Here is a 12,670-nt window from a genome sequence, read left to right on the forward strand (position 1 = left end):
AAGTGTGAGCTGGAAAAGGACAGTCATAAATGAGTGTGTCAGTGTTCCTCTGTTAGTGTTTAAATGTTTTCCATGATTATTATGCAAAGATTTGCTCAATAACACCATCAGTAGGCTCAGTTTTCCCTTTCAGCACTCTCATGCAATATTAGGATTGTCTTTTAATTTCATCAATGCAGCTTCTTTCTACAAAAAAAAAAAAGTCAAAACGTGGTGAAGCAATCAGCTCAGCACTGTAGCTGCTGATTTCTGCTCAGATACTTCGGCTGGCAATAACATTGAGATGCTGCAGAAGCAGAGGGGATTTGAAGCTGATTTAAGCAAAGAAGCCGCAAGGATAACACTGGTTATCGCCTTATCAGCTAAGAGTTGAACTTGCCAATTTGTGAAGGCCTGGAGTGCAGCCTGGCTCTGGTCAGCATCCTGAAAGGGATTAATGTAGCTGATATTTTTAGGTTTTACTCCAGCATTGTCAGCAGCACTTTCTCTGTGGTTATATATAGCGTAACATGGCACACTTTGGGGTGTTCTCTAACACGAGTGGTAGATGTGCTCTTTGTTAAGCCTCAAGACAACAACAAATATTCTGTATTGAGACAAACACCTAAATATTCATGATCACAGAAAAGACACACATTTTAAAAGACATATATTTTCATTTATTCAAATGATTCAAGATTCAAGGAAATTTCTGCTTTACATCTGACATTTCTACAGTGGCAATTCCTCTCATGTTATATTTACAAGTACATGTATCATATATATTTATATCATATTAACATTAAACTGTAAAAACTCAACTCGGCCCAGGATCTGGACATTTAAAAACTTAACCAAGTAATTACCCTGAGACAAGTAAACAAGAATAAAGAGGATTTTATTTTGAACTAACCCAACTCTCTATTCTCAGCTTAATGACCACAACAGTGGAACCTTTCTCAGGATCTGGCTAGTTTGAATCATTCACACTCATCTCACACTAAGAAAAGAGCCCTGAAGTGTCACAGCGTTTCAGGGCCGTGGACATTCCTTTAACAGGAATGTGCATCCTGGCAAAGGAATTTATTGCCCAACTCCTCTAAATCTTCCTCATCCATGTAGCAGAGAACTGCTGTTTCTGCACTCACCTCTCTCCCAGCATCCCAGGGCTAAGTGAGTCTCCATTTCTCACAGTTGAGCCTCATAGCACCAACAGTAGAATACTTAGTAAAGAGGTGCTCAGTGTTCTTCATTTTCTTTAAAACAAAACCTAAATTTTAAATTACTTACATCTCTCCTTTTCTTTTCTGTGCATAGATATAGATATATCTAATAGACATATTTATTTATATACAATTAATACAGATGCAACAATTGCTTTTTATAGTTTTTAGAAAAGTAAGATGTGGGGCAGAAGGAAAACTGGTCACTGTAAATGCAGTGATCAGCCTGAGGTTTGGGATCACAGCGTATCATATTAAACACTACAACTATCTCTGCCACATGTGGTTAAAAAGCACTTTTCATTGTAGAAACAGTGTGACCCTATGATGGCATCATAGTAGGGGAGTGCTATGAAATGCTGTAACCTTTCACTAGAAGATAAAACTGAACAGTTTCATGGTCTAGAAGACGTGTTAGTTCCAAATTGTTTAATCTTTAATGCTGAATGCAACAGCATTGCTTCAGCAGATAATTTAGACAGCTTCTATGTGACGTAATATAGTATCTCTGGCACAAATACTCTTGTAAAGCTAGTATCCTTAATAAAAAGGTTGTAAAAACTATTCCTAGTCATTTATGGTCAAAGTTGTTGCAAGTCTAACGGTACATATGTCTGCAAGAGAAGCTGTGAGCCAGAGAGATGATGCTCAAAATACATCATCACATCTTCCATATTTCACTGAACCTTGCCCTGAAAGCAGAAGATCTCTAAACTGTGAGCACCTTTCAAGATGGAGATGATACATCTTTCTGAACAAAGATGCTTGTGCTCACCTTTTTCATGAAATATGATCCATCTTTTACATCAAAATTAGTGTGTATCTGACTGAGACAACAAACAAATTATTAAGTGTTATTACTGGTATGTGATATCAAACGTGGCTGCTCACAGCAATATACATGTGCCAGACTTCTTTTCGTCATCAGGATCTCCTCCACCTTCTTTCCTGTTGGGATCATTCAGCTCATCAAACAGTCCAGTTTCAATCATCTCTTGCTGCCACTGGATGGGCACAGCGCCAGAGCTAAACTCCCTGAAGAATTTTTCGTCCTTGGCGTCAAACTCGATGCCCTTGATCTCAGAGAACTCAGCAATATCTCCAGTGTCCTTGGCGTAGACAACATTGGGCTTGGGTGTCCAAGGAGGATCCACCAGCCCAGCCTCCAGACGAGGGAAGTTGATGTTCTTGAACCACTCATGCTTCCTGGGATCCTCCATGTTGTTCCTGATGACAAGGCAAAAAACATAGTTCTCCATCAGAGTTTCAAAACGTCAGACTTTAGCAAATAAGACCGAAGTGTCTACACAGGTTCATGCAGGTTCAACATTTTGGTAATAGTTAAGGTAAAGGTTTCAACCTGGTGTTGCTTTTACTCAACCAGTTCATTCTTCATTCTTAATAAGCTTGTAATTCCAACTCACTTTCCTAACACGCATTGATCCAGGATGCCAGTGAATATTCTACCAAATTTACATTTTTTTGGTCCTCAATTATATTTGGAACTGATTAAGATGAAATTTTAAAAATAAAATATCAATAACATTCCAATTAACTAGAAGTTGGCACAGGATGACTAAACCATTGTGTGGAGCCATTAACACCATGAGGCTTACTTAAAGTGATACAGAATACAAGAACCCCTTACTTCATGCCCAAGCGCTCCTCAATTTTCTTCTTGAGGAACTGCTGGATGATGTCCTTGGTGGGAGCATCAAAGCACTTGTGCTCCCACTTGGGCTCCTCGTTGATAATGCGACGCTGCACCTCCTCCTTCTCCACCTTCTCCTTCTTGGCCTCAGGGCCTTTGAAAGGTGTGTAACCAGCGACCATCTCATAGATACTGCAGCCCAGTGCCCACCAGTCCACTGATGTCCTGTATGGAGTTTTGGTCAAGATCTCAGGGGCCATGTATGCCCCAGTACCAGCCTGGTGGAGGAAGATGAGGTCAGAGGGGAAGACTGAATATAAGGTACATCTATAAATCATTTCATTATAAAATTTTCACTTGTTAGAAAGCATAGTGTGTTTTATATGTTTAGAAACTTTTAGATCTCCACTTTTTTATAACTAAGTTCTGTGGATGAATGCAAGTAATTTAACAGACTTATGTGATAGCACAGCAACATGAAAATTGCAAACAGTGCACAACTTTACATAAAGAACAGAAAGAGGGTCTTGTGGAAGGACAGACTTGTAAAGAATAACTTTTTAATTGGGAGACATAAGCTTTCTATGTCCCCAGAGACAAGGGTTATAGAGATTTGTTGCCTGAGTTAGTATAAGCCTTAATCTAGTATTTCGTCATCTTGTCTCTTTCTCTTTTTAACTTTCACCTTTGCCTCTTTAGCCCACTCACTCCCTGCTCGCCTGCTCCTCTCCCCCTTGTCTCTCCCTCCCTCTCCCTGTATGACCTCACCTGCAACCTCGGACCAGAAGCTTAATCCTAATGCTAAGCCTGCTGCCTGTCAAGAGTCATGTGTGTCTACACACTGACAGAGTTGTCCAGCCTCTTACATAAAGACTGTGCATTACTGGATGCTACAGCCTCCAGCAGAAATACGTAACAGCCAGAATCGAGCCATGCCTCTAATACATGATTAATGCACACATGGCACAAACTGGCATAGAGCTGAGAGCTTACTCTTTGCCATTCCAAATATGTCCTGAAGAAACCCTGTTGCAAAAATCTTTTTCAGGTGATCCATAGGTTAGTACAGGTGAGGTGTTATATGGGTATTATGAGGCTGTAGGATGCACTGTCCTTTTATAGCCAGTTTAATACATTAACACCTGAAAGGCATTTAGAAATAGTTCAAACTATATTTCAGCTTCTGCTTCTGTTATACTGTCATAAAAAAGTTAATATATTTTTTTTGTTGAATTACAGATTATGATCACTAAACATGTCTGGAACTTCCAGATCTGATCTTCACTCCTTTAGTGTGACACAACTTGGCCACAAGTGTGCCTGAATAGGAACTTCTGACTGATTAGTGGAGGCATGATACTGCAACTCCTTTGACCAAACTTTAGCAGGTTTGCAGGCAAAACTTTTTGTTCTAATACTTACTCAGTCAGCTATCAAGAAAACTAAACTCCTGTATTATTTTCAATTTCTTCCTTGTGTTTTTTTGTACTTTCGTTTGTTAATCCAAAATGCATCTATGTGATGATAATCAGTTTAAAATAACAAATAAAGAAACTGCACACTCTGGTCAGTCAATATGATCAGTATTATGTTTCCATATAAGATCATACAGGTTACAAATTTACCACCAGAATTAATCTGATCTCTGTTTGTGCAAAGATCATTCTAGATATTTTTTAGCTGGGTTAAAGTCACCTTGTTTGCAAACTAACATGTCTAAATGTATTCAGCGTAAGTTTTTACCTGGATATGTCAATCTAATCAGGGACAGACTTGTGTAATGCTCACTAAGAGGATTAGGGGACCAAAGCCAGCCTTGCCTATAGGAGGTTAGTCCAGTCACTTTGACTGGCTGAGGAGCATCAGTGTACTGGATAATGAGCTTACTGGACTTTCATAGAGCTGAGAGCTTACTCTTTGCTACTGCAAGTAAGTCCTGAAGAAACCCCATTGCAGACTTCTTCATTTTTTTCCAGGTCATCCATAGGTTAGTACAGGTGTGGCATAATACAATGAAAAAATAATATGAGAAAAAATAGAAGAAATATTGTTTGAAAATAATGTGTCGATTCTTCTATCAGTAATTTTATAAGGGCGCAGTCATGCTGCAGCTGTAGAATATATATTTTTGTGTTAAAGTTCAGTGTGATCTGCCAGTAACCATGATGCTCTGTCGCCCTAACAACCACTTGCTTTGCATATTGTCAAGTGATCCTTTTAGATCCAAAACATCCCCTGTCCAGTCAATGTGGTGTAACATCAATCTGATGACATGGTATTTTTTCCCAAAGGCAAGAAGAAGAATTACAGGCCCAGGGGTTTGTTAAGAGATGTGGGAAGAAAGAGCAGAACAACAGGTAACGCTTCTACTGAAACAACTAAATCTCTGCTACCAAGTTACTGACACAAACTTTCTTACACTTATTGACTGCTACTTTAACAAGCACTCGACCTCCACGGTCTATAACATAGCCCCTACACAAAATGGTGGCCTATAAATGGCCAGGCTATAATCTGACTGCTAAAGGATCAATTGCATTATATAATGGATTCAGAGACAGTCATTGCACAGATCTTTAAGAAATCCAGTAATCCCTGTCCGGATTTAAAGTAAAAACCCCACCAAGACTGACAGCCTGTGAGAGCACCTGAGTTCAGTTTTTAGCTCCAACCTCCTCTGCAAATAAGACGAAACAGAAACCAGTGGCTCTTGTTTCCATGCTCTGTTGTTCTGTTTTTGTGTGAGAGTATGTCTCGTCTTAAACTTAGTCCAGTAATGTTGATGATGAATTCACTAAAATTTTGTTGATGTGAAGATCAACTACACATAATTAGTGGCGGATTCTGACCTGCCTTTTGGTGTACGTAATTTCAAAGATTTTGAATAATATATGAAATGGCCTTTTAGATATCTTTCATCATGTGTAGTCTTATTATGATTCCTGCTATCATCTGTGACATCATCCAGCTAGGTGCTCTCATGTTAGCAGCCTCCGAATGGCTTTTAGAGTGCAACTTGGTATATTTAGTGGTGTATTAGTGGTAAGAGAATGACATTTGCCATTTCATGGCGTGTACATTTACTCACCATCTGGGTGACCGTCTTCCCTGAAGCAATCTCTATGGCCAGACCCAAATCTGAAAGTCGGCACTGGCCGTGGCTATCCAGCAACACGTTCTCTGGCTTCATATCACGGTATACAATATCCATGTCGTGCAGATGCAGAATGCCAGTGGTAATCTGCGCTGTGTAATGGATGATGCGCTTCATCTCAATGCCCTTGTCCACACCTTTGCCATCATAGCCTATGTTGTAAATGTGGTACTTGAGGTCTCCTCCATTCATCAAGGTCATGACAAGGCACAGGTGGGTCTTGTTGTCATAAGCATAGGCCAAGTTGACCAGAAACAGGCTGTTAACCTTCTCCAAGATCTGCTTCTCCAACAGGGCCATCTTCTCCCCACCCTTCTTCTTCAGTCGCTTTTTACACAACTTCTTGCAGGCATACATCTGGCCTGTGTTCTTCACCTGAACAGCGCATACCTGGAGAAAGACAAATTATTTGCTCTATTATTCGTTGAAAAGGAGTCCTTTTTTATCACCGATGTCCAACCAGTTCTCCATTTCAATTAATTGGAATTTCCCGCAGCAACAAATCATGGTCTGCTGGTACCAGGCTGAGAGGAACCTCTATGCAGCACAGGAACCATTGCACTACTCTGATCAGAAGACTAAAATCTGACTACAGCTTGTCCTCTATTTGAAGTGTAAGGAAACTTCTCCTAGGGAAACTAAAAATAAAAGCTTCTTCAGTATTATCTCAGTGAATAAAACAAAATAGATCTGACTGGTACTTTAAATTATCAATCTATCTTGTCACATATTTCATAATTTCACTATTGATATCACAAACCATCCCTCTTTTAAACTAGCAGAGGGATAAATGCTTGCTTTGTTTCATTTTACAATATACTTTAAACCTTTCACTGATATAGAATCATTGGTAGGAGTAAAGGTAAGAAAATGTGGTGCACAAGTCAACCTAGCTTGACCCCTGCCAATTGTGTCTTGGCAGCTAATACATCCTTAATTTAACACTGAGTCACTGTTTAAGTTTCATTGTATTTGCTGCTTTGTGAACTACTTTATATTTAAATGCAGTATTGTACAGTCACAGCAGATTCAGACAGGGGCATAACAGCAACCCTTACCATAGTTTTAAATCACATTATACTGTTAAACAATATTACTGTCAATTTTTAAGTCTCACTGACTTTTTACACCTCTGGCCTAGCATTTCATTACACAAGTTGCCTTCTGTTAGGATATACTGAGGCTTGCTGCTAATAGCCTAATTCAGTAAAGGTGTTCCTCAAGGGTCGATTGTGGGTCCTCTGCATCAGTAATGTTATGTAGAATTTAAGCTTAGATTACACCATCTCATATGCATCCCTAACCCTAACCCTGTCAGCTTGAGCCATACCTTTTATATGACATGTTTATGACAATGTATCTCATTCACAAAAACATACTGCTATTTCTGAGGTTTACATAGTTACCCCTGCAGAAATTTAGGCTTCTTCATATGTTTACATTACTGTTGATTTTTTTATTTTTCTGTTTTCTAAAATTTTCCAGGTGTGCCTATATGCCACATAACTTCATGGTCACCTTGAGACAACCTTGAGTAAATCATTACAGTTATGTAAAACTTGATCTCTTATCCAAGAACATCCTTCTATATGCCTCAAAACCAATACATCTAGGTTTTTACTCAGGGTTTTCTGAAGATTGGAATGGCACTAACACTGCACTATAAAACTCAGATGTAGCACCATAGTTACAATTCAAAAAGATGTTGAATGCATATTTTCTTACAGTTTTAGTATACATTATAAAAAATATTAAATAAATACGTTTGGTTGACAACACCATGATACCCAAGGAGTCGGGAAAGACTCCTGCAACTAAAAACAGTTTTGAAGGTAAATTATCTGCAATAACAACAGACTTTTACCAAATTAAATGTAGATGCATTTGTGTGCTTACCTCTCCAAAGCCTCCTTTTCCCAGAGTTCTGAACTCATAGAAGTATTTGTCACTGATGGGCTGTTTCTCATATTCTTTCCACTGGAGGAATTTATCAAAGAATGGGCTGGCCTGGTAATCTGTGAAGGGTTTGCCTTTGAGAAATTCTCTTACACCATCTTGGACTTTGCTTTTCATCACCTCTTCAAAGTTGGCATCTGTCACAGACTTGCATTTTTCGGCAGGCTCCCCAGTAAGAAAGGACAGGAAGGTTTTGGAGTCAGCCTTACAATACTTGTTGATGATGTTTTGGCGTGCCTTGTCTTTTGTTGCACCTTCAGCCAGATCCCAGTCATACAGCTCATCCAGAAAATCAGCAGCAAGCTTAAACTCAGCATTACTTGCCAGGAATTCACGGAAAAACTTTTTACCAATAGGCTGCCTTTCACAAATTGATGTATAGTCCTTGTCAAGGGAAGCTCGTACGGAAGCACATTGTTCAGGCTTGGGGAGAGACAAGCTGCGACGGCGCTTTTTCATCTCCTTGTCATCACCACCTTGAGCTTTGAGGTAGGCCGTGTTGGCCACCAGGTTATCCAGTCCCCCCATGTCACACATCTTGGCGGCTGTATGTGGTCTGTCCCCCCTACGTGACTGGGTTCTTCAGTGGCTCCCCAGGGATACCCTCTTATAACCAGTGCGGCGTCTTTCAGAATGTGTGTGTCTGTGTAAGAGTGCAATTTGCTCTGAAGCCAGCGTGCAAGTGAGCTCCCTCACCCAACCTACCTGCAAACCTAAGACACACTGACACACCCAGTAATTACTCATTTAGAATTAAATACCAGGGAGGGATTTTGGCTTAAGGATCTTTGTGTGGTCTATTCAAGGATGCCGTGCACGTAAAGGGAATCATAAGCGGGCTCTGTCCTAAGAGGCTTTGTAACCCTCTATATTTGTTCATGGTGTACAGTAGTCTCTAACAGTGGTCCAATGGGCTGTTGACTATGCATTTACTCATGAGATCAAAGCAAAGACACAAAAAGAAGCAGAAAATTCTGTAGTACAAGCAAGACACATTTAGAGGGTCCTTCTATGAAAGTAGTGAGAAACTAGAGTGACACAATAATTTTTGCATCTTCTTTAAAACATTTTAAAGCATAAAAAAAATCTACCTAGTAATTAATGTCATTACTATATTTTGTTATAACAAAATGTACAGGTAATATTAAGACCATGACTAGAGTGGGCTGTGAGTAATTATTAATTTGGATGAATAGTCTGAGATTTGTCTTAAATAAACAGTACAAAATGTTTCAATTAGTCAGGCTGCATTTTACATTGAGTCTCATCTTAATAGACATGTGGATTAGAGCTATCCAAACTAATATGTGTTAACTATATGTTTTTGATATTGAGAAGTAATGCATTCATGTCTTAAAGCATTTTTTTAATAAAAGATTATTAGCTACATGAGAGCTAAAGTGCAGACATATCTATAGAGTAAGTTTAGGTGCTCATTGGGATACTGTGAGATTGAACTCACAATAAATTAAATAACTGATGAAGCGCTAAGTGAGTACAAGACACTAATAGTTGGTTTCTCCTCAGTCAGGTTCATTTGTTCTGCTCAATTTAGCCACAGCAATAACAAAAAATGCACACCAAGCATAACCAAAGAAAAACCACAAAACCACTACACAACAAACAATGTAGCATTGGTTGTAAAATCAAGCGTCATCACAGACACTCAAAGGATCAGATCAACATCGCACCCAAGCTTCTTCCTACTGGTCTGTGTATAAAAAGCCTGAAGAGCATGACCTTAATCATGTGACAGAACTGAGGTTACACTGAGGACCTGTGATACAACTGATACCTAACAGTGACACTTCAAACACCTGAGAGAAAAGCCAAAACATTTAAGGCAAACAGGTATTTTTCTAATTGAGCTATAACATATATTACCTTTCTATGTGAAACTGCTGTCTCATCTTACTACAGTTCTGGTATGTATATTCTGATATTGTATATGTGTTATTTATTAGCCAAAGTCATTATTTCCATTTCACTGTTGCAGCACTTTCCTCTAACTAGACAGGTGGTTGTAATGTTTATGTGTATAATATGATGAACTGACATTTTCCTTCTGTTGTTGCTGTTGGCAGATACCCTACGCTACAGCTACGATGATGTAGGCTAATTCAGTACGATAAACCTCAGATAATATTAGCTAATCCTTTCTCAAATGGTCTCAAGCTGTTTAGTGCCCTGCACAAGATCAGGGGCTTTGCTTGCCGTCAGAGCTCCAGACTCAGACCTTTGACTCACAAAAGCCCAGACTGATGCCCACATGGTTCAACCAGCGTGGTAGTGGAAAAAATGTTTTCTGAAAAAAAATAAAAAAATAAATAAATGATAAACCAATAAATGAAATCCGATCACAATTTCCTCAAGGAAATATTGATTTTAGTTGGATTTGTAAAAAAAAAAAGGAAAAAACTGTGAATGTCACATTGAGGAAGGAAAGAATTGAGGACAAGCACCTTAATTCAACTTGCATCTCATTTACAAATATTTCATGAAACTGCAGAAAATGATGCCACTTAAGGAGACCTGCTATAAATATCAAATATGTTGAATGTCTGTCATGTTGTAAATGGATCATAGTGTCAGTAAAGCACTTAAGCCTCCTGAGAGGATGAAAAGAGGTCATAGGTTTCTATTACCAGGTCAGGGAAGGAAGAGAGAGTTATTCTGAGAGCTAATACATCACTGTATGAGTTTCCCATACAGAGGATTCCTGCTGAGCCATGCAACTGTCTTTAAGGGCTCCTCGCAATATAATGCATTCATATGAGAAATATGAGATTAAGTAACACAGTGGTGACAGGAGAGAAGAAGGTTATTGTGAAATCAAGCAGAGGTATATAAATACATAAAAGAAATTTGTGTTACTCTTTTTCTTTACTCTGTTTTAGATGTTTGATCTTTTGAGCAGCCTGCTCTTTTAACCTTGGGAGGATTAGCCTGGCCTGATGAGGGAGTAAAGGTTAAGATGAGCAGAGCATTCTCATCCTAATTCCCACATGGCCCACTACATTGTCTTTACGTGGTCTGACTCCATCCTCTTATGGCCCCTCTCAAGCTTTCCACAAAAGGAGGCAGTAGATGGAACATGATCCCACTAGAACAGGGATTTTCCTGGGAGCGCTTACAAATCAAGTACATAGAAGCAGCCAAAACATGAAAACGGTCTGGTGTAGTATCTACATAACTGCAGAGTGTCTTGAGGTTTCTGTTCTTTCTCAGTCAGCAAAAAGAGAAATATGTTGTTGTGCCCCTTATATGAGGTAAAGAAGAAAATTATATAGCAATACATGAAAATGCAAGAAAATGCAAGAAAAGATATAGTAGAGTAAAGTAAAACTACTTGGCAAATGAAAAGGTCTCCTTGTTGTGACAGCTTCCCATAGAGAGGAAGACTGGCACATATTACCACAAGACCACAAAGCAGCTCAGGTGCTGAAGATGGCTTCACCTGGTGAAGACTATAAACCTAACTCTGCCCAGGCCAGGAGCAGCTACAGAAATGTGACAGGAATGAAAGGATTCCCAGAGCTGAAACTGGTTGTGTCTTTGTTGGGCCAAATGTCAGTGATAGACCATTTTATCAGGTCTGAGGTCATATGCTCTGGACCCTGAGGTAAAGAGAGGAAATAAGGTCACAACTAGATTATGTGGCAGTGAGTTGGACCAGATAGCAGGTAGGACATTGTGTATGAGAACCACAACATACAGTGAGCATTTGCTGGGAATACCAAAGAAATATCATTAGAGGGATGTGTCCATATTTTAACTGTCATGTCCTAAAAACCAGGCAGAGATTTGTGAACTTGGAGTCATATGGCATCTTGTTCAAAACTTACCCTGTGCAGAGTCAGTGGTCAGAATGGTGCTTGTCTGCAATCCAAGAAGTTGGTGTGAAAAGCTGTCCAACTGAATAAGGATGTTGTTCACATGTGGTCGGCATCAAGAACTCCAGAGTCGGCAGGGAGGTGCCAACAGGCCAGAAGAGTCAGTGACTGACATGGTGGAGATTTGAAAGTTGTGTGGCAAGAGGCAAATTCATATTACTTCTAGATGGCCATCTGCAATTACTCATCCACCTGACATGACCCAGCCATTTTCAAAAAAGGTGGTGAACTGAGCATTTTTTTCAGAGGCAGCAGAAGCACTTTGAGGATCTCCGAAACCTGACAGACATACTTTCTGGAAACAAGGCACAGCTGAAAGAATCAGCAACGCAGGCTACATACAATCAGAATTAGTGGATAAAGTGCAGTAGCACAGGTGGGTGCTATTCACTTCTTGCAAATCCCTCCTCAAATTGTCTGAAGCTCATGGTGTTCTGCCAAAAACCATCTAAAGTTCAGTAACAAGTGCGTGTCCTCAGCTGATTCTGGGATATTTCTGGGAAAACTGTCCATTATTGTGAGTCCATTATTTTATACCTTTAATAAAGTATTTTCTGACATTTCAGGAAATACAGTTCCCCATGAGACAGATTTTATTTTCAACCTTACCCTTACAGCATTCCACCTAACATATTGGCCAACATGTAGCACATAACATCACAAAGCAAAGAAATGCAAACAGAGAGTAATGAGCTGAGCACAGCACGGATCATTAGCACTTGCAGCTTGTGCCCCCTAGGGGACTGTTTTCCTGTGTGCACTGCACTCATAATCTTATCAAAACTTACAGACATTAACTGTGTCTTCTAGGAAT

At 39.5% G+C, this 12,670-nt stretch overlaps 1 protein-coding gene across 1 annotated transcript; it reads right to left on the minus strand.

The window, feature by feature from the left end:
* Positions 1-636: 636 nt before the first annotated feature.
* grk7a (G protein-coupled receptor kinase 7a) lies at positions 637-8,695 on the minus strand. The gene is made up of 4 exons (XM_071492375.1): positions 7,904-8,695; positions 5,942-6,397; positions 2,851-3,131; positions 637-2,429 (listed from the first exon to the last, which is right to left on the minus strand). Exons 1-4 carry the CDS (start codon positions 8,498-8,500, stop codon positions 2,090-2,092), a joined length of 1,674 nt encoding a protein of 557 aa, XP_071348476.1. The 5' UTR covers positions 8,501-8,695; the 3' UTR covers positions 637-2,089.
* Between the last annotated feature and the right edge of the window lie 3,975 nt (positions 8,696-12,670).

The sequence above is a fragment of the Trachinotus anak genome, unplaced genomic scaffold (genome assembly GCF_046630095.1).
Source record: "Trachinotus anak isolate AG129_WGS33_773 ecotype Australia unplaced genomic scaffold, CSIRO_AGI_Tana_v1 ptg000012l, whole genome shotgun sequence".
NCBI lineage: Eukaryota > Metazoa > Chordata > Actinopteri > Carangiformes > Carangidae > Trachinotus > Trachinotus anak.

What these genes read in the sequence shown, in the direction of transcription:
- grk7a (XM_071492375.1), bottom strand. Translation starts at nt 8,500, where the DNA reads ATGTGTGACATGGGGGGACTGGATAACCTGGTGGCCAACACGGCCTAC. An exon ending in GAAAAGGAGGCTTTGGAGAG is followed by an intron (nt 6,398 to 7,903) that starts GTAAGCACACAA and finishes GTCTTTCTCCAG; the next exon opens with GTATGCGCTGTTCAGGTGAA. An exon ending in GAGGAGCGCTTGGGCATGAA is followed by an intron (nt 2,430 to 2,850) that starts GTAAGGGGTTCT and finishes CCTTGTCATCAG; the next exon opens with GAACAACATGGAGGATCCCA.